Source organism: Taudactylus pleione, unplaced genomic scaffold (genome assembly GCF_031769625.1).
Source record: "Taudactylus pleione unplaced genomic scaffold, aTauple2 ptg000009l, whole genome shotgun sequence".
In the NCBI taxonomy this organism is placed as follows: Eukaryota; Metazoa; Chordata; class Amphibia; order Anura; family Myobatrachidae; genus Taudactylus; species Taudactylus pleione.
In genome coordinates, this window is record NW_028284412.1 from 11,006,549 (window position 1) to 11,032,633 (window position 26,085).

At 45.0% G+C, this 26,085-nt stretch overlaps 1 protein-coding gene across 2 annotated transcripts in view; it reads left to right on the top strand.

Annotated features, from left to right (window-relative positions):
• Nucleotides 1-26,085, top strand: part of LHX6 (LIM homeobox 6) — a 178,001-nt gene that overhangs the window by 134,178 nt on the left and 17,738 nt on the right. Inside the window, exon 4 of one of the 2 annotated variants that reach the window (XM_088466651.1) lies at nt 20,073-20,293. In XM_088466651.1, coding sequence (XP_088322777.1) covers nt 20,073-20,293 — 221 coding nt within the window. Of the gene's footprint in view, nt 1-20,072; nt 20,294-20,975; nt 21,140-26,085 lie in introns of those variants that run through there. The other variant, XM_088466658.1, reaches the window with a different exon arrangement.

Here is a 26,085-nt window from a genome sequence, read left to right on the forward strand (position 1 = left end):
TAGTCTTGAAAAAATATTAGATTAACCTGTGCGCCTGTATCAAGCTTAAAGGGAATGATAATCTCGTTCACTGTTAAAGGAACAATCCATTTCCTTCTTATCTGCACTGCACAGTTCAATGGAATCCACAAACAACTCTTCAGTTTCAGCTTGTTTAACAGTGTGCACTGTGTTTGCTTCACTTTTGGTTTTACAGCATTTATCAAAGTGACGCATTCTACCACATTTCATGCAGGTTTTACCATAAGCTGGGCACATTTTAGTTGTAATTCCTACACCGTTCACCTGATTTGGATGTAATTACCCTCAAATTAAATCTGAAAGTCTGCAGTTAAAGCACATCTTGTTTGTTTCATTTCAAAGCCATTGTGGTGGTGAATAGAGGCCAAAATATGAAAATTCTGTCAATGTCCCAATATTTATGCACCTGACTGTATAAATGTTGGAGGTGACTGTTAACATATATAACTAGCTAACGCATTTTGTCAGGTTGGGTAGGAAATACCGGCAGTCCAAATGCTCCGTATCCCGACAAGGGTTGGTTAAATATACTAACCATCTACCCTTCTCCCCCTAACCCTCCCTTCTTGCACCCTAATCCTCCCCAACCCGCACCCTAACCCTCCTTGTTAGTGCCTAAATCTAACTCGCCACCTTGGTGGCTAACCCTAACCTCCCCAGTAGTGCCTAACCCTAAACTCCCCCCCAAAGCATAACCCTAATCCCCCCCCAGTATATGGGGACAGTGGGTCATTCCGCAAGAGGAAGGTAAGTAGGAGATATCTGTGATACCTTCTTGATGAATGGCCCGATAACTTAATTTTTACAATTGCCGGTGAAAATGTGCATTTTCACCTGCTTTTGTGAAAATTAAGTGATAATGAATAGGCCCCTAAGGGCATTACAGACTAGCTGAGTTTATAATACAATATTTTAATAATCCTTTCCCTCATGTGTAATACAAACTAGTTGATTTACAATTCATTCCTCTTCCCAGGGTCAGACCTCTCATTTTTGCCTGGTGGCCAAGTGCAAATTCTTAAATGTTTTTTAAGATTTTAGTTAGGAAAGAAATCTCTACTCTATGAAAGCTAAAAGTAAGGCTGGGTACACACTACATGCTGCACGGCCAATCACAGGATATCGCATGCGGGACTGTGTAGTTTAATGAAGGACGGATCGAGCGATCGTTCTGTCGTTCCTTAAATCTTAATCTTCTAGTGTGTACCGGCAATCTTGCATGGTCCGAGGCAAATGTAAAATCGCCCCGACCATTGGCAAGATTGCCGGGTCGTCTGGTGTGTAGTATACTCAGCCTAAGTTAGTAGTAGAGTGGTTTGTTTTATGCACATTGTAGGTAATATTGAAAACAGCAATGTCACCATACCTATATAAACCACCAATACTTAACATTATTTATGGGAACACGGTATAATAATATTACACCTTACAATATTTATATATTCACATCCAACATTCTAATATAAAATATATATGTTATTTACAGCATATTTAAATGTTTTAGAATTTCTGACTGTTTCCATAAAGAATAATTTGCTTCTTAATTATTCCAGCTCTTTTTATACTGAAAACAATTGATCTTGATTATCTAATTTGCAACCAGCTAGAATGGCGACCAATCCTTTCACTGCAGCAGGTTAGCCACAGAGCTCAAAATACAAGTCTGAACTTGGATTCCTCTGTTCAACAGCTGTCAAGCGTCCTTGAGAACGCCATTCAGTGGGGGTGTAAATCTAATTTGCATTTGTAACAATTAATGAATAATTAAGATGAAAAAAAAAAACAGATATTCAGGATTCCATGCATGCTTAATGATATAACCTATATTTGTTTTTGTTGAAATATTCTCTTTAAAAAAAATTAAACCTTCACGTGAGTGTACAAACTAGTAAATACAACCTGTGGTTTTGTGTTTGCCCCCAGTGGTGCAGGTAAGGGGAAAAGGGGCATACAGCTCCTGCAGGAAATTATTGCCTTAATTGTTGCATATGTCTTAGAAAGAAGAGTTCAAACAAATTAAAAATGTGTGGGCTTTTCCTGGTTTCTAAGAATGAGAAATGCTCACGGTATCAATACATCTGGTGAATGGAATAGAACAATCTTTTGCAGCTTTCTAGAGATGGTCAATTTATATAATCTATTGTTCACATAAGTGAAAAAAAAACTATATAAACAAAAGACTATGAATATTTGAGTAGTAACATTTTCTAGGCTATGGTTCAGTATCTGTAAGAAGAAAAATATGCTTTAAGCTTGGTACACATACACACCATGTGATGGTGCGACCCAGTGATATAGTGATACATCGCGCGCACCATAGACATTGCATGATCTGATGTGTTGTATATGATGTGTACATTATATTGCTTCAATCGCGTTGGAGTGATATATCGTACGATACACCATGTAGTGTGTACCCAACTTTACTTGTAGCTCAAAGTGTAGTTCAGAGTTGGTTTCTGATAGAAAGAGCTTGGATTAATTGTAAATAGAATGTAGGGAAATATAATTGTCACTTCCTGCATCATGTAACAGGAAATGATGTGTTGCCCATCACACTTTTCTAATGAATTCAGGGATATATTTTAAAAGTCCCAATTTTTGCAAGACTGTGCTACAAAAAAGGCAAGCTTTGGTAGAAAGGTGCATGTGTTGGTTATTTTGGCTGTGATGGTAACCCAAGGCAGTGTCTACGGACGCTGCACTCAGATCGCAAATGCAGCAAGGAGGTGTTTTGCTGCATTTACATTTTTGATCAATAAAATGAGTTAAGCTAATTTGCGCAAAAAACAATCCTGCAGCTGTAGACAACACAAAAATAGAAGTAATACCAAACTTCCAAAGCAGAATTTTTACCAAAAAGAAGTGTGTCTAATAGCGCTTATTGTTGAAACCTATTAGAATAGGATAATGGATAGATTACCCAAAGTGTGAAAAACAATCTAATTTATTACACACTTAAAATGAACACAATTAAAAATGTATCACATACAATGTCAAATTTTGTATACCAATACTGGCACACAAGATTGGGATTCCAGAAAGAGCCTCTCAACAGAATAAGGTGCTGCGGTGGGCAAGTGCTAGTTACCAATAAAGGGTCCCGAGCCTCAATAGCTCGGCACCACTGCAGGGAGCTTTAACAATCCCAGGATAACTGTATTCCCAAATTTCAAGTTCCTTCTTATTCCACAAAACACCGCCTGCAACGTGTTTCGGATCTTTAGAGATCTTTTCTCAGGCAAAGGTGGCTTGTGGTGTGGACATAGTGTCTAATTTATACCCTCTAATAGTACCTCATTGGTCATCCAATTCCCGCTGGAATGCGGGTACACGCGGCGATTACTTCACTTCCGGTGTTTACCCGAAGTCATCTGCGATCTGTAAACAATTTAAAACAAGTGCTCAATGTTAATCTAAAAGCCAGTACTCAATGTTAAAACAAGTAAGGATAAAAAACAATTACAATTTCGAGCTCAAATGGTTTTCAGATTAACATTGAGCACTTGTTTTAAATTGTTTTTTATTCTTATATATTTTTACTAACTATTTCTTTTTCTATTTTTTTATATGTCCTCCAATTTACTGGAAAAATGTTCCGCTGGGAGAGGGATGGACAATGCCGGATGACCAAGTATGGCATAGGTATTTATATACCAGCGGAACATAATTTTAGATCAAGGATATATGAATTTTAAAGGAAAATTTTATAGCATTGATGTGGGAGTGATCCGGTTGGATGGCAGGGGAATCTCTTCCAAAATGGCGGCGATTGAAGCCCAACCCATCCCCTAGTGAAGTAAGAATGTCAGTACAACATCCGGCTGGATAATAAAGAAATCTCTTACAAAATGGTGGCGATTGAAGTCCAATTCATTCGCTAGTGAAACCAGAATGAATAAAACAACTTCCGCGCTATGGAACGCATACAACTTCCGGTTATAGAGGAAGTTGTAATCAGTGGAACGCAGATGACTTCCGGTAAACACCGGAAGTGAAGTAATCGCCGCGTGTGCCCGCATTCCAGCGGGAATTGGATGACCAATGAGGAACTATTAGAGGGTATAAATTAGACACTATGGCCCTCATTCAGAGCCGCTCGCTATTTGCGGTCGTTCGTTTTCTAAAAAGGGGTGGCTATTCAAATGAACCGTTCGCACTTTGCAGTCTGTTCATGCCTCTAGGTCTGAACGAGCGAGCAAAACATGCGAACGTAAATTTGGAAAATACGCCCCCTGGCCGCTCGCACCATACGTCATGTCCGCTATTTATTACATTAATCGAGTACATCGACCAGCATATGAACTGCTCGCTATTCTTATGGTTGGTTTTTTCAACCACTATTTTGCGAGCAGTTCTGAGTTAAAAAAAACCAAGTGACGTGGTCAATGACGCTGCTGGATTAATTATGCACTCCCTTAAAACGCCCGTTTTGACCTTTAAGCACGCCTGCGATCGGATTTCCACTCCCCGTTTTCAAGCACCTTCCCCTGTTACCACCCACATACGCCTCATTCTGACACTCAAATTAGCAGGCATTCGCTATTTTGCGAGCACATGAATTTCGACCGCACTGACTGGTTCGCGCATGCGTATAACGATCCGTACGCATGCGCAGTTGGGCAAACATCGCTCGGAGCGAACGAGCTGCCGCTTACGAGTGGCTCTGAATCAGGCCCTATGTCCACACCACAAGCCACCTTTGCCTGAGGAAGGATCTCTAAAGATCCGAAACGCGTTGCAGGAGGTGTTTTGTGGAATAAGAAGGAACTTGAAATTTGGGAATCCAGTTATCCTGGGATTGTTAAAGCTCGCTGCGGTGGTGCCGAGCTATTGAGGCCCGGGACCCTTTATTGGTAACTAGCACTTGCCCACCACAGCACCTTATTCTGGTGAGAGGCTCTTTCTGGAATCCCAATCTTATGTGCCAGTATTGGTATACAAAATTTGACATTGTATGTGATACATTTTTAATTGTGTTCATTTTAAGTGTGTAATAAATGAGATTGTTTTTCACACTTTGGGTAATCTATCCATTATTCTATTCTAATAGGTTTCAACAATAAGCGCTATTAGACACATTTCTTTTTTGTAAAAATTCTGCATTTACATTTTGTTGGACAGTATTGCACAGCTGCTTCTGCCTGGCTGTACAATACCATCCATCTCTGAATCAGGCCCACGGTACACTGCATTCCCAGTAGAAATAGCATAAAAGTACAGTTGGTTGTCGGTTGTAATACAGTATAACACTAGCTATAGACACAGGGGTCTATTTACTGAGCTTTGTTAGGAGATAAAGTGAACAGAGGTAAGGTCAGAGGAGTAGCGTGGAACCATGGCACCTGGAGAAAGTGCATGTCGTAGCGCCCCCTATTCCCCCCCCCCTCCCTGTACTTAACTGTGCCAGTGGGGTATGGCCAGCCTGTGGGGGAATACTGAAATGAAGAGAAAACAGCAAACAGTGGCAGTATCACGCTGGGCATTGAGGTCCCATTGGGGGAATAGAATGCTTCGGTGATGCAGTATCTGACATTAAGGGGTAGCTGCTTTGACACTGCTTTATTTATGTATAGCACCTAGGATCTGACTTTTATCTCATTTGCATCATTATTATTAGTCAATAGAGCAGATTGTATTATATATTCTGATTATTTAACTTAAATTGACAGAATACATGTGCTACAGTGAAATTCCACAGGGTGCACAGCTTATTACTGCAATTACAGCCACAAGCACTTTTCACTGGAGTGGGAACACCTATGGGAAGCTCCTTTCTCAGCTATGCTTATACTTAGCAAATATACATTGCACCTATATTAATGTGAGCACTACTAATCATGTTATGTCTACCACCATTATTTCAGGTCTCCTAATACAGTATTTTATAAAAGACCTTTCAAATAACACTTTGTGGTCATGCCTAGGAACACCTCATTACTTTACATAGCAAAGCAGGGACTTTTTTTAAACTCACACCTGCCAATAAGAAAAGGAGAGGAGAGGGGTGGTGACAGAAGCCAATAAGAAAAGGAGAGGAGAGGGGTGGTGACAGAAGCCAATAAGAAAAGGAGAGGAGAGGGGTGGTGACAGAAGCCAATAAGAAAAGGAGAGGAGAGGGGTGGTGACAGAAGCCAATAAGAAAAGGAGAGGAGAGGGGTGGTGACAGAAGCCAATAAGAAAAGGAGAGGAGAGGGCTGGTGACAGAAACCAAAAAGAAAGGAGCGGAGAGGGGAAAAGAGCCGATCACATGGTAGATAGGGGAGGGAATTAAAGAGGTGAGAAGTGAATATAATCAGTCTGACAGGAAAGGGGAGGTGACAGAAGATGATCACACAGGAGGGAGGGCCGGAGGGCCGGCAATCTGGGCAGCTTGAGGGAGCATGAAATGTAGAAACAGATCTCAGATCCATAACTTATTTAGGAAATAGAGCAAACAAAACGAGATAACACTAACAGGCGGCCGCTATACTGTGCAGAGCCCCATGAATTCCGGAAACCTGAATGGCGCCCTCTGTCCATTTTGGCGCCCGGAGCTCATGCTCCACTGGAACCACCCTCGCTACTCCCCTGGGTAAGGTACCAGCCAATCAGCTCCTAACTGCCGTTTCACAGGCTGTGTTTGAAAAATGACAGTTAGGAGCTGATTGGCTGGTACTTTATCTCCGTTCACTTTATCTCATAACAAAGCTTAGTAAATAAACCTCTAAGAGCTAGGACATCTTGTCAGAATGGTTATTATTTCCAGTGGTCTTGCTCATTGGAATTGCACTGCTGTTGCAAAGAACGCTTCTCTGGTTTATCTACCAACCTGCACTTGTGCACTTTTTGCAGAGTTGAAATCAAGTCGACCATAAATGCTTTCATATTGAATGGTCAAAACTGGGAAGAGTAAGCAAGTATCCCGGAACCCGTGCCACACTTCCCGTGCGAAGTCCGTGCAGCTTAATGACGAGATTTGCACTGATTTGCATAATCATAACCCTGCCCCCGCTTTCCAAGGCTGGGAAATGCGTATTTGTATAGTGGGTGGGGCCACGATGAACCATTTATGGTGCTAAGCCCTCTGCACCACCCACTTTGCCACATCATTCATGACCCCGACACCTCCAGCATATCCTCTATGGATTTACCTACGGTCAGTTATAGCATAGTGGCGCCCCTTTAGTTGCAAGTGGAAATACATATGCTTGGTGCCGGACATGTGCAGAGTGAAAAAGAATGCAAGATACCCTCTGCAAACGGACTTGCATTCAAATCTGCATTAGCTCCTTTGTGTCTAGTAAATAACATTGTAAGTGTACAGAGGGCCTGATTCAGCAAGGATCGCAGTTGCTAATATGCATGCAATCGGCCGATTGTTGCGTACTGTGCATGCGTATGCATTGCAGTGCGCGTGTGCGAACCAGACGCTGCGATCGGAGCTGCGATCGCAGCACCGATGCAGACCCATTGCAGAGTGATTGGTCAGGTGAACACAGACGTGCCAGTGCGTTTCAATGGTGATTCAGGGGCGTGCATTAATTACCAACTGCGATACCATACGCAGCTTGAGGCCTCATAGCATAGTAGTTAGCAGTTCCTGATTGAGGTCTGACCTGCCTTAACTGTGCGTACGGGTCTGATGTTACTCGATGTTACCGATTATTTCACTATGTTGCCAAAGTATACGGATTTGAGTAAGGGGAAGTCAGCGTCCTTATGTTAGGCTGCGATCGCAATACAAATGCAGTTATTTGCATATCACCGCTGATATTAGCAACTGAGTTGCATGCGTATTAGCAGAATAGCAAACCTTGCTGAATCAGGCCAAGATAAACTATACAGAAATAATATAATAGAGTAATTACTGTATGTGTTGTATACCTAAAGTAAAATTAGTTAAGAATCTTTTGAGTTTTCAAAATGGACTAAACAGCTCTCTTGTATAATTAATTATTTTTTATATTTTTCTGAAGACTAAAACAAAACCTGCGTACTTTGTGCCAGCATGAAATTACAAAACTAAATAAACATAGGGACATTAAGTGTAATTTAAATGTCTGCTAAAATTAATGAGCAGGCTTCGTAATTATTTGTTTGTTTTAGTATTCTATCATATGAAGTACAGACACTCAATGTTTTTATTCCAGTTTTATCTCTGATACAAATGTGGGATAATCTGCAAATGTCTGTTCTATTATTGCTGTGAACATGCTCAAATAAACCTACCCACATGAAGTGCCACAAATAGAGTTGCAATTTGCGCAGCTTGCAGAGCTGGTGGCATCTCTAGATATGTCCTGCTTTGCAAGGCTAGCATGTGTGCCAGTTGTACGCCAGGAGAAAACAGTAGTTTATGTGCTTTGTTTACACCAGTAGATGACAGCACTTACAGCACCCACTTTCAATATAGTATTTTAATGAAGTATCATATGCATAAGAGGATGCAGTCACCATGTCGACACCACTATGGGCCGTATTCATTTAGGTGCGAAAAGTCGCATTTGGAGAAAAGCGTTCGCAGGGCGAAGTTTTCACCCCATACGCCAGTTTTGATGAGATATTTACGCATATTTTCGCAATGCGTGCTCCCACTTTTTGCCCTATCCAATTGCAAAACACGTGAAAGCGCATATGTGCGATAATTCAGTATGGTAAAACTAGCGAAAAGTACAGCGCATTTTTCGGAAATCAGTCTGTACCCCATATAAAGCCCAACTGACACTGGAAATCAATATAGAAGTGTATTAATAGCCATATTTAAAAGTATTTTGGGTTCTTAAATTGAGTCAAATGGTTGTTATAATCATATTTGCATAAGTGTGAAAAAATTACAAAAAGCGATTTCTGGGGGTAAAAATAATTCCTGTAGTTAAATTGGGGGTACATTAAAATGGGTACTAGTATATTTTTGTGTCTATAAAGTGCAGATTTAATTTTTTTTTTAAAAAATACACCTGCTGCAGCCTCCTGCAATCCTAAAAGCACCTATTCCATCCATACAGCCCCCAAAAATACCTGTCCCAGTAATTTATACCCATTTTCCACTTGTTACTTTTTCACTCCAAAACTGATATGTCATTATTAGGGGAATTAAGCTAATTAAAAAATTATTTTTGCCTAATTAGTCATTTGGGGGGTGTCCAAAGGGTCCTGAACCAATTCCCCACATTTTAGCCAAAAATAGAGAACACTCCGGCAATTGGATAGCGTGATATGCACTTATGTGCAAAAAGTTCGCACCCACGAACGCTTTTCGCCAAATGCAAATTTTCGCACCTAATTCAATACAGCCCTTTGTCAACATATATTATATCGACATTGAAAAATCAACATTCTGCCAAATGCTGACATTAGGGTTAGGATTAGACTGTGGAGGGAGGTTTAGGATCAAGTGTTACAGGGTCCACCGTCTGAACTGCTGGATCAGATGACTCCGCTGGAACTCCCCTTCAGCTGATATCGCTGGACCAGAAGTCACTGCTACACTGCCAGAGCTGGAACCCAGGTAAGTCAGTGCCGCACCACTAGGAGGACCACTTTTTCTCAACATTCTAATCATCTCGACATGATGAATGTCCACAAAACATACTGAACAGTAGCCTGTGTCTAGACACTTTTATTAATACTATATAGTAATAGTAAATAGTAGTCTGTAAAACACAATTAAATATGGTTTGCAAAAACAAAATAAATATAATTATTTGTTAAATAAGTTTCATTTAATGCAAACATCCATTGTTTTCTGCTTTAAGAAATGAAAGAGGAGTTTTAGTAACATTTATTAACATGTACTTATAGAATTACATATTCTGTAGCACGTTACAATCTGCTCCTGACCAAATACAAAGATAAACATGCAAACAGTCTGCAGCAGCCACAAAGAGTATCAATGGGAGTGATCAAGATGCACTCAGCCAATTAAAAGCGACTGTTGATCGTCAACAGCGCCAGAGCGTATCTTCCACATGGGTGAAGCACCTGCAAGTTACAAACCCTCTGACAGGATAAGCACATATGTGTATCTGTTGTGGTCTGTATGGGCTGCCTTTCTGGGAACATTCCCTAAATGCACCTGGTCTAAGCTTGCACGCCCCTCAGGGCCGGTTCTAGACATTGTGGAGCTCAGGGCAAAAGTTCTCAGTTGCGCCCCCAAACCCCCCCACCCCCCCCCCCCAAAAAAAAAAAAAAAGAAAGAAATAACTTTTTTTTAGATAACATAACATTATGCCACACGCAGTAATGCCCTGTATAACACACTATGCCACATGCAGTAATGCCCTGTATAACACACTATGCCACATGCAGTAATGCCCTGTATAACACATTATGCCGCACACAGTAATGCCCTTTATAACACATTATACCACACGCAGTAATGCCCTTTATAACACATTATGCCACATGCAGTAATGCCCTTTATAATACACTATGCCACATGCAGTAATGCCCTGTATAACACATTATGCCACACGCAGTAATGCCCTTTATAACACACTATGCCACATGCAGTAATGCCACGTATAACACATTATGCCACACGCAGTAATGCCCTTTATAACACACTATGCCACACGCAGTAATGCCCTTTATAACACATTATACCACACGCAGTAATGCCCTTTATAACACATTATGCCACACGCAGTAATGCCCTTTATAACACATTATGCGACACACAGTAATACCCTGTATAACACATTATGCTATATGCAGTAATAACCTGTATAACACATTATGCCACATGCAGTAATGCCATGTATTTGTGCCACAGTAATTACCTTTATAATACATTATCCCCAATTCAAATGTTATGACACAAAGTGGTGCCCCTTTTACATAATGCCAAAATTAGTGTTCCTTATACACAAGACCCACAGTAGTAGTGCCCCTAATACAATGCCCACAGCAGTGGTGCCCCTTACACAATGGCCCCAGTAGTGGTGCCCCCATTCAGTGCCCCCATTAGTAGTACCCCCAGTGGCAATGCCCCCTATAGTAGTTCCCCCAGTAGTAAAGCTCCACAGTAGTAATGCTCCCCAGTAGTAATGCCCCCATTAGTAGTGCCCACAGTAGTAATGCCCCCATTAGTAATGCTCCCCAGTAGTAATGTCCCTTATAGTAGTTCCCCCAGTAGTAATGCCCCCTATTAGTAATCCCCCCATTAGTAATGCCCCCATTAGTAGAGCCCCCAGTAGTAATCCTCCCATTAGTAATGCCCCCTATAGTAGTGCCCCCTATAGTAGTGTCCCCATTAGTAAAGCCCCCACTACTAATGCTCCCTAGGAGTAATCCCCCCATAAGTAATGCCCCCTATTGTAGTGCCCCCATTAGTAATGCTCCCCAGTAGTACTGCCCCCATTAGTAATGCCCCCTATAGTAATGCCCACTGTAGTAATGTCCCCAGTAGTAGTGCCCCCATTAGTAATGCCCCCAGAAATAATGCCTCCTGTAGTTGTGCCCACTAATAGTAATGCCCACTATAGTCATCCCCCAGTAATAATGCCCCCGAGTAGTAATGCCCCTATAATCGTGCCCCCAGTGCTTCCGACTGAAAAAAACCCCACAATACTTACCTTTAGCCCTGCTCCTGCTGCCACTGCTGCTGCCGTCTGGTTCGACCGCGGCTCCTCGGATCTATGGGAGAAACGTCATGACATCATGACGTCCCTCCCATAGTACTCTCTCTGCCGGAAGCCAGAGCTCAGAAGTGAGCTCCAGCTTTCAGCTGCAGGGAGGGAGCCGGCTGCCTGCTGATAACAAATATCAGAGGGTGCCCGGCAAATGCAGCCTCCCGGCGGCGGCGGCTGGGGGGGCGGTTTTGGGACAGGCGTATTTTTTTTTTATTTTTTATTTTCCTTCAAGGTTTTTTTTTTCGGGGGGGGGGGGGACTCAGTGGCGCCCTCTAGGTGTCGGCGCTTCGGACAACGGCCCTGTTAGCCCGCACCTAGAACCGTCACTGACGCCTGCAAATCATAACAAGTCGTAAGCTCAAAATGCAACAGAAACTACTTACTGCTGGAAACGTAACAATTGTTTGTGCACATAAACAAAATTAATTGTATTGTTTATGCACATACAGTAGACAGAATGAATCGTATTGTTTGTGCATATAGAATGAATTGTATTGTTTGTGCGCATAGAATGAATTGTATTGTTTGTGCACATAGAATGAATTGTATTGTTTGTGCACATAGAATGAATTGTGTTGTTTGTGCACATATAATGAATTGTATTGTTTGTGCACACAGAATGAATTGTATTGTTTGTGCACACAGAATGAATTGTGTTGTTTGTGCACACATAAAGAATTGTATTGTTTGTGCACACATAAAGAGTTGTATTGTTTGTGCACATAGAATGAATTGTATTGTTTGTGCACATAGAACGAATTGTATTGTTTGTGCACATAGAATGAATTGTATTGTTTGTGCACATAGAATGAATTGTATTGTTTGTGCACACATAAAGAGTTGTATTGTTTGTGCACATAGAATGAATTGTATTGTTTGTGCACACATAAAGAGTTGTATTGTTTGTGCACATAGAATGAATTGTATTGTTTGTGCACACATAAAGAGTGGTATTGTTTGTGCACATAGAATGAATTGTATTGTTTGTGCACATAGAACGAATTGTATTGTTTGTGCACATAGAATGAATTGTATTGTTTGTGCACATCAGGGCTGGATGTCTTGCTAGGCAACCTAGGCGCTCGCCTAGGGCCCGGCGGGACCCATGGACGGGCCCCTTTGCCCGAAAAAATTACTTGCTTACAGCACTCCCAGAGGAGCACTGCGCGAGTACCACATGACGTCATGACGTCACGTGGTCCCGCCTCCACTCCCAGAGAACCTCCGGGCAGACTGTATCACTGTGATGCAGCTGCCTGCGCAGGCGCTGCAGTGCTCAGGAGGGTTCCAGGCGCCGACGTCGCTGCAAGACCTGTCCCCCTCCGCCAGTCTTCTGCTGCCGCTGTTGGAGCCACCAGGACCAGGTAAGTCTAAGTGGGGCGCTGTGATGGAGGGGGCTATGAGGAGATGCTGTGATGGAGGGGGCTATGCGTAGAGGCTGTGATTGAGGGGGCTATGAGGAGAGGCTGTGATGGAGAGGGCTATGAGGAGAGGCTGTGATGGAGGGGGCTATGAGGAGAGGCTGTGATGGAGGGGCTATGAGGAGGGGCTGTGATGGAGGGGGCTATGAGGAGAGGCTGTGATGGAGGGGGCTATGAGGAGGGGCTATGATGGAGGGGGCTATGAGGGGGGTCTGTGATGGAGGGGGCTTCGATGAGAGAGACTGAGATGTGATGGAGTGGCTGTGATGAGAGCGATATGGGGGCTGTGATAAGGGGAGTGAGGGGGGCTGTGATGACTGGGGCTGTGGTGAGGGGTGCTGTGAGGGTTATGACTAGAATAGGGGGCTGCAGGGGACGCTGAAAGGGGGAGGGGCAAGTATGAGAACGCGGGGCCAAAAGTGTCCCCCCGTGGGCTCGCTGCGCTCACCACGCTTCAGGCACGGTGGCTCGCTACGCTCGCCACAAATATTTGTTCCCCCTCTATGCCCTAGTGGATGGTAACACAGGAGTGGTCCAGCCTTCTGCAGCGGTCAAATAGTTGATACGTCACAGAGGTCCTTTAGCCACATAGGATCTAGCATCAACCGTGCTGTGAGGGGCTGTGATGAGGGGTTCTGGGCTGTGAGGGGCTCCATGGGGGGGGGAATGAGTGAGCTAGGAAGAGGGGATATGAGGAGATGTGATGGAGGTGACTGTAATGAGGGGGATTGAGAGGGGCTGTGATGGAGAGGATATGAGGGTAGTTTGAGGGAGGGGGCCCCAAACTGGTATCCTGCCTAGGGCCCCGTGAGGTTTAAATCCGGCTCTGGTGTATTGTTTGTGCACATAGAATGAATTGCATTTATTACACAAAAAAACACATTTACGTCAATCTCTATGTCAGATGGCATAGGTTCCCACAGGCAAACTCCAAACACTTTCAGTTTTCAGAATTAGCTGAATACAGGGGGGGGGCACATTGGGACCCTAATAATGATGGGCCCGTTACCCACTACTCTATGCTACTTCCTTACTATCTAGCCCATCTGTGTCACCCTTGTTTGTCTGACCCTCCCCTCAGAATGTAAGCTCTTGCGAGCACCTAAAACTGCTTACTGATACCCTGCTGCTTATTTAGGTATTATGCAGCATTGTGTATAAATCATGTACTTGTCCTGCATTGTCTGTACTGTTAATAACTGTTGTCTTGTGTGCTCATTTGTTTCTGTACTTTGTAAGGCGCCGCGGAACCCTTGTGGCGCCATATAAATAAAGGATAATAATAATAATACCTAAAACATGCGGAAACTAGTATTTCTGCATGTGTAACGGATCCATAAATGATCATGAATCAGCTCTTTAATATAATAAAGGTACTGAATTATAAGAATGTGATACATTGAACCATGACAATCCTGATGGTCTCTTAACTCTCATGACGTACAAAACACGATTCAGTCTTGCACAAGCAATACTTTAGGGGAAAGAAGGAGAAGGTGAAATGATAACCCTTCCTGACAATGGCGGCTACACTATCTCTGATTCATGCCCTAGTCATCTGCCACCTGAAACCTCCTGCTCTCTTATCTTCCTTTCTCCCACCTTTCACTTTTACATCTATCCTCAATGCTGCTGCTCAATTCATCTTCTTATCCCTTCGCTCAGTTTCAACCTCTCCTTTCCTTCACTGGTTCCCCTTCTCCTGTACATTTACTTCTAGCTCCTCACCCTCAGTTTCACAGCACACAGTCTCTCCACCTCCTCTTATATCGCCGGCTACATCTCGCTCTCACTCACCCTCTCTATTATTCCCCTGATTGTCACTTTGCCTCCATGCTGATACCTCCTCCCACTCACGCATCCAGGATCCGTGCTGATACCTCCTCCCACTCGCGCATCCAGGTCCTCTACTTTGCTGCTTCCTTTCCCCTGGAACTCACTCCCCTGCTCTGTCAGACTGTAGGCTAGCCTGCATTGGGCCAAGCATGCCCTGAAAATGCACCTGTTCATTCAAGCCAACCTGCTCTCCTCATACTCTTAGCTCACACCCTCTGAAAGCCCTCCTCATTGCTTCCTAGTTATGCCCCCCACTCTCATAGACATAAGCTCTCATGAGCAGGACTCACCACCCTCTTGGTTCTCACCCTGCACAATACTTGTTTCCCAGGCACTTCCTCCCACTCACAGTCAGTTGCTCTGCCAATCCTTCCCAGGGCACTGTATCACTGAGTGCTACTGCTAATAACTGTCACTCTTTTAGTCACTATTTGATTGTTTCCTCTTGTACTGTCTGTTTGACCCTGGTTATATTGTACAGGCGATGTCTACTTTTGTAATTTTCCCTGTACAGCACTGAGGACAATTAGATAAGCCATATAAAAAAAAGATAGCAATAATAAAAATAGGCAAGGCTTCATAACAATTTTACTCCTCCCAGCATGCCCATTCTCCTCCATGTGCCCATCCTGCAAATGATCATACAGACTGTTTGCATGAGGGCATTTCACACATCAGACCTCCCTCTATATTGGCAGAGTCAGAATGGGGAGGGCATACAACGACAATAAGGAGGCATATCCGCATTACTGAGGGGGAATGGCCCTATGTTTTAGGTTCACCCACCCTGCCTTTTATTGACAGATACTACCATGGTAGGTGGCAAAGGTAGGTGGCAAAGGTTAGTCCACACAGCAGATCAACTTAACTAGGGAATGTTTTTTTAACCAGATAGAAACAGGTACAAGGATAACACAGGGTTAACAGTAATATACAGCAAGTACAGGATTGCATAGATATCCAGCTGTAGCCAGGATCGTTATAGGGCATGCTGGTAGTCTGGTGCGCCCAGTATACACACACTGTAAATAATTATGCAGAGGTGGTAGAACTTTGGGGTCTCTGTGGCTGTATATAAAGTCTCACTCAGGGCACGTCTGTTACAATGGACGGAGCATGGAGAAAGACGTGCAGGGGGAGGTGTACATTCGCTCTAGCACAGGCTGGAACTAAGTTGTGTTTCTGGCAAGCTCCAGGTCCCAGTGCCCAGGGACTTGTAGAAGAGGCAGCGCCAAACGCTCCTCTATCAACTTTTGCAGTCCCTTTTATGCTGTTACACGAATCACCTACATATGGGTGCAGCACCCAATAACTGTTGTTCTGTTATGTAGAGCAAATAAATGGGTCATACCCATACTTACCGTCTTACCTCCGGGAGAAGCCCAGAGAGGAAATGCAGGTGGGCGGTGATGGGACGATGCTGAACTATATGAGTTATTAGGCCCCGCATGAATAGGGGGCAGGGCCATTTGATGAGATTATCAAAGAAATGCATCATTAAACTCCACCGCTTCTTCACACACCACAGATTCCCGATAAGACCCTCGCATTCTGCTCACTTCACTAGGAAGTTGGTGGGATGCGGGAGAAGAGCCTACTGTTCCTGGGGTGCGGTGGGCTACCTAAAAAATTGGTAGCCTCCCGCAGGTTCTGGGAGAGTAGGCAATTATGGCCATGCCTCCAAACTGGCAGGAAGGTAGGTGAGCAGATAGACATAAAGCTATAACACTTAGGCCCTCATTCAGAGCCGCTCGCTAGAGGCCGTACGCTCGTTCCGAGCGATGTTCGCACATCTGCGCATGCGTACGGTTTTTAGTACGCATGCGCGAACCAGTCAGTGCGGCCGAAAATCGTTTGTACGCTATATAGCGAGTGCCTGCTATTTTGAGTGACAGAATGAGGCGTATGTGGGTGGTAACAGGGGAAGGTGTTTGAAAACGGGGAGTGGAATTCGAATGCAGGCGTGCTTAAAGGTCAAAACGGGCGTTTTAAGGGAGTGCATAATTAATACAGCAGCGTCATTGACTACGTCACTTGGTTTTTTTTAACTCAGAACTGCTCGCAAAATAGCGGTTGAAAAAACCAACCACAAGAATAGCGAGCAGTTCATACGCTGTACGATGTACTCGATTAATCTAATAAATAGCGGACATGACGTATGGTGTGAGCGGCCAGGGGGCGTTTTTATCAAATAAACGAGCGTATGTTTTGCTCGCTCGTTCAGACTTAGAGGTGTGAACAGACTGCAATTTGCGAACGGATCATTTGAATAGCCACCCTTTGTTTTTGAACGAACGACCGCAAATAGCGAACGGCTCTGAATCAGGCCCTTAATGTGCTGCACATCTGACTATATTTGAAGTTAGCATATTACGTTTATTGGCTTATATTTCTTTATACCTTATGAGAAGGAGGCAGCAGGCAGTTTTCAGCAGTGAAAAAAGTATGTGATATAATATTACAATAAAGAAAAAGACACCCAAATAATCCTTTTGTTTATGTGAAATATTTTATCTTACATAACATTTGGATTGGAAATCTCTAATTTACTGGTTTTAAAAAGGAAATGGATGTTTGTTGCCCTACATTTTATATTATATTATTATGCTAGTATATGTGTTATTATATGTCAATTACATGAGTGATTTAGGGGGAGATTTATCAAAGCTTGGAAAGAGATAAAGTAAAATAGTTAGAAGCTGTTTGGTTAGTACTTTATCTCGCTCTACTTTAGCACTGTCCACGGCTTATTACATTACATCTCCCCTTTAGTGTATGCATTTCTTACCATCTATACTCTATTCAGGGGCGTATCTACCCTGCACGCATGCACACTTTCAAATGCTTACCTCTCCAAAGTCCCACGTCAGCTGGAGAGGCGCTACGCACCGCACACCCTGCACCCATATAATTAGTATACTTACCTCTCCGGAGTCCTGCGTCGTCCAGTTCCGCAAACTTTAATCTCCGGGAAAATGGTTAGGTGGCCATTTCCCAGTTATTTGTGTATGCACAATAATGATGTCCCCGAAAATAAGGCTCAGGCGCCATGTTCCCGGAGACCTGCACATACGCATTAGACTCTAGCTAAAAGTCAGTCTACTGCACTGCCAGAGAGATGGGGGCCACATAAAGGCTGCCCACGGGCCCCATCCTCTCTTAATAAGCCCCTGATGCTGACTGTCGACATTATGCCATTGTCAATTCATTACATGTTGACTACATATACCAAACCCAAGGAGTAGGATAATAAGACCCAGGTCTACCTGGATATTATGATGTCCATTCCGAGGAAGCAGTGTTTAGCCTCCCAGGTGGATAGAGATAAATACATAACCAGAGATGGTAAGGTGCAATCCGACCTTATGCATTTCTCCGCCCATATTAAATTGGTGGTTTCATCAGAGAACAGTGGGCCTGATTCAGACCCAGTTGCAAACGCTGAGCGCTCGCAACCGGGTCGATGGTGGCTCCGTTGTGCGCATGCGCGAGACCCGGCTAGCGATGGGCAATCCGTCGCTCCGGGTCTCGCACCAAAGGGGGCGAACTGTCGATGCTGAGTGACAGCTCACCTCGTTTGATGGGCGAGCCGAGGGGGTGGCTGCCCAAACGGAGGCGTTCCCAAGGGAACGCTTGCCGTTTGGGGGCGGCCCCACTCTCTCGTCGCAAGCCCGATGGTCGCGATGGTCTCGACCATCGCGACCATCATCCTGGCCGCTCGCAATAGCTGTGGGTGACAACCCACAGCTATGCGAGCGGCCAGGAGGACGCTCCATAAAAAAAAAAGACGCCCTGATTCAGAGCAAGCGCTCTGTCAGAGTGACCGTCTCTGAATCAGGCCCAGTGTTTATAAATTATCCTAGGAAAATGACATTCAAATTATCTAAATTTATTAAATACATTTTAATTTTTTTTCTCATCTGTTTATATGTGGGTTGTGTGATGTCGTGGATTGATTTAGATATTTATTGATTATGTTTGATTTTGAGATACATCGATATATATATATATATGTCTTTTTTTCATATTTACATTTTATTTTCAAGTTTTCACTTTTACAGCAGCGTGGGGTCACTTTGCCATAGTGCTCTCCTACATATTCCCACCTTTACCAAATTATTGCTCACCTCATTTGAAACTAGGGGCTCCTGTTTGATCCATGTAGAATGATTAGCATCCATGATCCTGGCTTGGCAAATAAAAAAAAAAGACTTGGATTACGAGATTTGGTGCCTGTCAGTCCTATAAACAGTGTGGCTTTGTGTGGTTTGGACAGAGGGCCTAATTCAGACCCGCTCGCGAGCGCTGAGCGCTCGCAAGCGGGTCGATGTTGGGCCAGTGCGCATGTGCATGACGGACCCGGCTCCGTCGTGCGCATATGCGAGACCCGGATAGCGACGGGCAAGCCGTCGCTATGGTTCTCGCTACAAAGGGGGCGTGCTGTCGATTGTGACAGCAAGCCCCCTTTGGTGGGCGTGCCTGGGGCGTGGCTAGCCAGACAGAGGCGTTCCCATGGGAACGCCTGCCGTCTGGGGCCGGCCCCACTGACATCACAAGTGATGTCAGTGGGAGTGCTCTCGGCTCTGATAGAGCCAAAAGCCCCCCAGGGCTTGCGGCAGACGAGCCCCTACCACAAGGGTCTCGTCGCAAGCCCGATGGTCGTGATGGTCTTGACCATCGAAGGGTATAACATTTCACCTTAGTCTCTTGAAGATATGGAATATATGCATTACTGATTCTCGCAATATTTTTAAATAAAGCTGTACCGGAATGCCATGTAATACAGAACAGTGCATTCTATCTTCATGCTACTTATATAAAAGTTGTTGTTTTGGTGTTTATACACTAGTTTTATTTTCATTCTTTTTTTTTTCTCTTTTATAAACAATCTGTAAAACACAAAGGGGCATGCTATCGATGGTGAGTGACAGCACGCCCCTTTTGGTGGGCGTGCCGGGGGCGTTGCTGCACAGACGGAGGCGTTCCCATGGGAACGCCTACCGTCTGGGGCTGGCCCCACTGACATCACAAGTGATGTCAGTGGGAGTGCTCTTGGCTCTGATAGAGTTTTGGTGTTTATACACTAGTTTTATTTTCATTCTTTTTTTTTTCTTTTATAAACAATCTCTAAAACACATGGACACAACATGCATCACAAACTATTCTGCTTCTATTGCAGCCGGTTTGGTACCAAGTGTGCGCGGTGTGGCAGACAGATCTACGCCAGTGACTGGGTGCGAAGAGCCCGGGGGAATGCTTACCACTTAGCCTGCTTTGCATGTTACTCCTGTAAACGGCAGCTGTCTACGGGGGAAGAGTTTGGCCTGGTGGAGGACAAGGTCTTATGCAGGATCCATTATGACACCATGATAGAAAACCTGAAACGGGCAGCTGAAAATGGTAAGTTGTCACTGACTCCTTGATTATGTATTTGGAAGATGGACAGAAACATTTAAAAATATGGAAATCTCATTTTAAAACTTTAATTGACTAATTTCTAGGAGGCCTGAGTTTTCTGTTTGACTATTTTTCCTTGAGTTAGATTCATGTGGGATGTGTGTGATCATTCCCAGACGTCCTTGCTGAGATTTCATAGCTCCTAAAAGTTGTGGTAGATGAAGTTTGGATTTTTACTGTGATTTAAAATGCTCCTCTTATGTATGTTGTGCTGTTTTGTTTTTATAAGCTTCCTTCTTTTGTGCCTTATGCATAGATGCTATGACACAGCCAGGGCCGGATTAATAATGGGGCGGGTGGAGCTACAGCTCCAGGCCCACCTTGAAAATAGGCCCACAGCATCCCCTGCAGTGCAGACAGTGTTGATAGGAAAAAAAAAAAATTACCTGTCAAGACTGTCTGCGCTGCACTTGAAGGATCCGGAGCACCGATCATTCACCGTCCCCCCTCCCCACATCGTCCTTCCGAAGCTCCACCCCAGACCGTCTGAACTCTGAAGCTCCGTCCCATGGGCATGCATGCAGTCTCTGCATGCAGTCCGAAGCCCCGCCCCCATGCCGATGAAGCCCCGCCCCCATGTAGTGCTAAAGCGTCCCTGTGTGTTCCCTAGAAGCTCTGGTCCCAGGGTCATCCCCCAGTGCCCCTATCTGCCTCCCTCAGCAACTGAGTTCTGGGCACAGACATGGAGAAAAGTCAGCCCTGCAGGTGGAGCGCAGAGGCTGAGCTGCTGCCATCACCAGCCATAAGAAAAAACCAGCATGCATGCACAACCAAATTACCTTCCCACAGGTTGGTGTGTAAAGTCTGGCACCTATGTATGTGTGTAGTTGTGTATGTATGTATGTGTGTGTGTGTATATATATATATATATATATATATATATAAAATATACTGTATACGTGTGTGTATGTGTACTGTATGTATTAGTTTGTGTGTGTGTAAATATATATATATATACACAGTATATATGTGTGTGTATTTGCATATATATATATATATATATATATATATATACACACTGCGTATGTATGTATGTATGTGTGTGTATATGTATGCATTGCTTGTCCGTAATAACAGGGTGACTCAAAATGTTCGAAACCTAATAAAGGACCATTTTAAATTTATTTGAAAACAACTTGAATGCTTCCTGTTTTTATCTATCTATCCATGTATGTGTGTGTCTATATATCTATATATATCTATATATATATATCTATATATATCTATATCTATATATGGGGATGTAGTCGGCATCCCGGCGTGCGGGATGCCGACGGTCTTAATACTGGCGCCGAAAACCCAAAAGGTGGGGATCCCGGCACCAGTATCCCGACCGTCGGCATCCCAAAGGTAAGTATTGGTGTGCAGTGGGAGGGTTAGGCACTAGGGGGAGGGTTAGGGTTAGGCCCCGGGGAGGGTTAGGATTAGGGTGCGGGGAGGGGGAGGTTAGGTTTAGGCACCGGGGAGGGTGGGTTAGGGTAAGGGATAGAAAACTACTCACTGTTAGCTTTTATGGGTATTGGGATTCTGGCTGTGGACGGCAGCTGTGTCAGCCTCCTAAATCAGCTCTGCTGCACTACAGCACAGCCGCAGGCCCAATGTGTCTGTTGTGACACACTGGCTGCGGTACAAACAGTATGGAGGGAGGCGGGAGTGAAGCATAGTTAGGCGGAGACAGGGCTTTGCTGCATTATACAGATCTGCCAGCAGCTAGCTATCTGATTTAACCCATTTCAGGGACCATAGTGTATGCAGGGACGCCGAGAGGGGGGGGAGCGGGTACAGTTTACCCGCGCCCGGGCTTCCAAAGGGGCCCGGCAGGGGCCCGGGTCTGGCGCCGCCCCCCCTCACTTCCTCCCTCCCTACCTGTGCTGGGCTGCAGCGGGAGATTGCTTGCAGCTGCTAAGTAGCAGCCACAGCAATCTCCTATGCCTGAAGGGGGGAGCGATCACACTGATCGCGCCCCCCACTGGCTTTGCGCCGGGCTGAGGGGCTCACAGCGCCCCCTCCCTGGCACGCGCGCTGCAAAACACTATTTTTTTGCAAGGGGGCGTGGCCACGCCTTCTGAAATTAGGCCACACCCCCTCTTTACCGGGACCCGGCGTGGCTCTCTACGCCCCTGAGTGTATGGCTATGATGTCCTCTGTATTTTGTGGTGGTCGTTGGTGTGCTCTGTATTATATGGCACTCATGGCAATGTTCTTTGTAGTGTATGGTGGTCGCTTGGATGCTTAGGGGAATATCCAATTAGCCGCGGGGTTTCACCCGCGTTTAATTGCCGGGCAAAAGTCCCGCGACGCTGGGATTAGCTATTCAATGAAATAGCTTTTTCCCCGCGTCATTAAAACGGGAGTCAAGCGTGAGAACACACTGATTCCGTGAGAACTGTGGAATCAGTGTGTTATACCCTCTCGCACGAGCCCGAATAGGCCGGCTTCACATGGATTTTACCTCGTAGCTACATGAGGTGCGAGGTAAAGTCTGACAGCGAGGACTCGCGTACCAGATCTAGGGGACACCTGCGTGTGGAATCCCCACTAATTGAATCCCGACCAACGCAATAATTAGCCGCGGGTGATACCCCACGGCTAATTGGATATGCCCCTTAGTGTATTATATGATGGGCAATGATGCACTGTATTATATGGCACTCACCGCGATGCTCTCTGTATTATATGGTGGTCTACTGTAATGCTCTGTATTATATGGTGGTCACTGTAATGCTCTGTATTATATGGCACTCACCGCGATGCTCTCTGTATTATATGGTGGTCTACTGTAATGCTCTGTATTATATGGTGGTCACTGTGATGCTCTGTATTATATGGCTGTCACTGTGATGCTCTGTATTATATGGCTGTCACTGTGATAGTCTTTGTAACAGAGGCCATGAATTATGAGTTATGACCGATCTGTGTGTAGTTTATATGTCCCCCATTTTCGTTTGTATGGGTTTCGGCCCAGCACTTGTCACCCCCTGCAGAGGCACACAATAGGCCCTTCCTAAATTTCAGCTCCAGGCCCATGTGGACCTTAATCTGGCACTGGACACAGCTATTAGTCATGGCAACAGTTGTGCAGGTCACAGAGTATATCCATAATTTTTATTCTTAACACATCAGTGTGTAACTGTATAGCTGGGTACACACTGGAGCGATATGGGCCCAATATGTAGTTTCTGGCCAAATCGGAATGACATATCCGCCAGATTGCTGAGTGTGTGCGGCCAATCTGCGCGCTGCTGTGGTAGTTAGCGATATCTTCCAGTCAGCTGTGCTGCACAGCCAACTGGACAATATAACATGTGGCGCCGTGCATGGTAATAAAGGACGGAACCACATCCGGCTACACACCGCTCTAGTGTGTACCCAGCTTAACGTATATCTTGTCAAGATGCTCTGCAGCAAAAGTTTTGTATAATCACTTTCTCACTTCATACAAATTAATCATTTCTACTCAGTCATTATTGAAGCCGTATTAAGAGCAGGGTTTGACATTAATAAAATAAGCTGCCTTTGTTAAATTGCTGACTGTTCTTTTGGCAGTGCTGGCTGATACAGCAAATGTACAGTGTATTATGAATTTAGGGCCTGATTCAGAGCCGGACGCTATTTGCGCTCGCTCGTCCAGAAAAAGGGGCTGGCTATTTAAATTGACCATTCGCTCTTTGCGGTCTGTTAACGCCTCTGTGTCTGAACGAGCGAACAAAACATGCGTTCTTTTTTTTTTAAAAAACGCCCCCTGGCCGCTCGCATCCTACGTCATCTCCGCTATTTATTTGATTAATCGAGTACATCGAAAGGTGAATGAACTGCTCGCAGTGCTTGTGGTAGGATTTTCCTACCGCAATCATGCGAACAGTTCAGGCTAAGAAACAACCAAGTGACGTGGTCGATGACGCTGCTTTGTTAATTATGCACACCCTTAAAACGCCCGTTTTGACCTTTTGGCACGCCTGCGTTCGGATCACCACTCCCCGTTTTCAAGCACCTTCCCCTGTTACCACCCACAAACGCCTCATTCTGTCACTCAAATTAGCAGGCATTCGCTATTTTGCGAGCACGTGAATTTCGACCGCAATGACTGGTTCGCGCATGCGTATTACGAGCCGTACGTATGCGCAATTGTGCGAACATCGCTCGGTGCGAACGAGCGGCCGCTTACGAGCAGCTCTGAATCAGGCCCTTAGCTTGCTGCTTTTTAAAACTAGTACAGTACAAACAAAAATGCAACTGCGAATGCAGGAGTGATCCATAATAATGCACTTAGGAGCATGGAAGCCGTAGTACCAAAATGCTGTGATTACAGATGACATTCATGAAGTGAAAAGACAGACTCTGGGCCTGATTCAGAGCCGGACGCTCTGACCAGAGTGCTCGCTCTGAATCAGGGCCCTCCTACCTAAAAATGGAGCGACCTCCTGGCCGCTCGCATAGCTGTGGGTGACCACCCACAGCTTATGCGCGCGACCAAAATGATGGTCGCGATGGTCAAGACCATCGCGACCATCGGGCTTGCGACGAGACCCTTGTGGTAGGGTCTCGCTGCCGCAAGCCCTGGAGTGCTTTTGGCTCTATCAGTGATGTCAGTGGGGCCGGCCCCAAACGGTAGGCGTTCCCATGGGAACGCCTCCATCTGGGCAGCAACACCCCCGGCACGCCCACCAAAGGGGGCGTGCTATCACTCACCATCGACAGCACGCCCCCTTTGGTGCAAGACCCATAGCGACAGCTTGGCTGTCGCTATGCGGGTCTCGCGCATGCGCACGACGGAGCTACCTCCGTCGTGCGCATGCGCACTAGGGCACCATCGACCCGCTTGCGAGCGGGTCTGAATCAGGCCCTCAGTGCAAAGTGTTCTGCTTTCATATTTCCCACTTATTTTACTATTCGAGATAGGTGGACTGAACTTATTCATTGATGTTTAATTAACTCCAACCTAAATAATTCAATGCAATAAGTGTAATAGAAAAATAATTGGGAGCAGAATGATCGTTGTGCCCAGTGGAAAGGAGAAATGTTGGTTGCTGAAAAGAAAATAAGATACAACCTGAACCACTTGCTCCAGTAGTGTTGTTTGGGTAATGTGTATGTGTGTGCATTTGTGCTGCAGTAATGCTTTTGGACACTGCTTATTCCATATCAGTGTGCAAACATGTCACCATTCTTGAATATGTTCACTGATCTCTGGGGGAGAGAATTGTGGAGCTCATTCAGACCTGCTCACTAGATGTGTTAGTTCGCACCCAGCCTATGCAAATCCTGCGCACGCCCAGCAAGGCAAACGATCGCACGGCAAGGCATAAGCATGCCCACTATGTGTTGGAGTGCGATCACTTTGTGTATGCAGACGCCCACCAGCCTGTCTTAAGATGCCCACTTGCGCACGTCATCTCCAGGAAGTGTATGTAACCATCAGTACATCGAGCACCATCGGATGCGTTCGCAGCGCTTGAGGTTGACTATACCCTGCCGCAAGCACTGCGATCACTTCAGTGTGAAATACAAGCAGGTGACATGTACAATGACGCTGCCTGTTAATTGTGCACGCATCTGAAATGGCGTTGATACCCTCAGGCACGCCTGCGATCGCACCTCCTCTCCCCCCTTTCTAGTGGCCTGCCCCTGTTACCACCCACAAACGGCTTCTCCTGTCACTCACTCTGCTGGGCTGTTGCACTGGTTCGCACATGTGCACTGCGATGCATATGTATGCACAGAATGCGAACATCGGC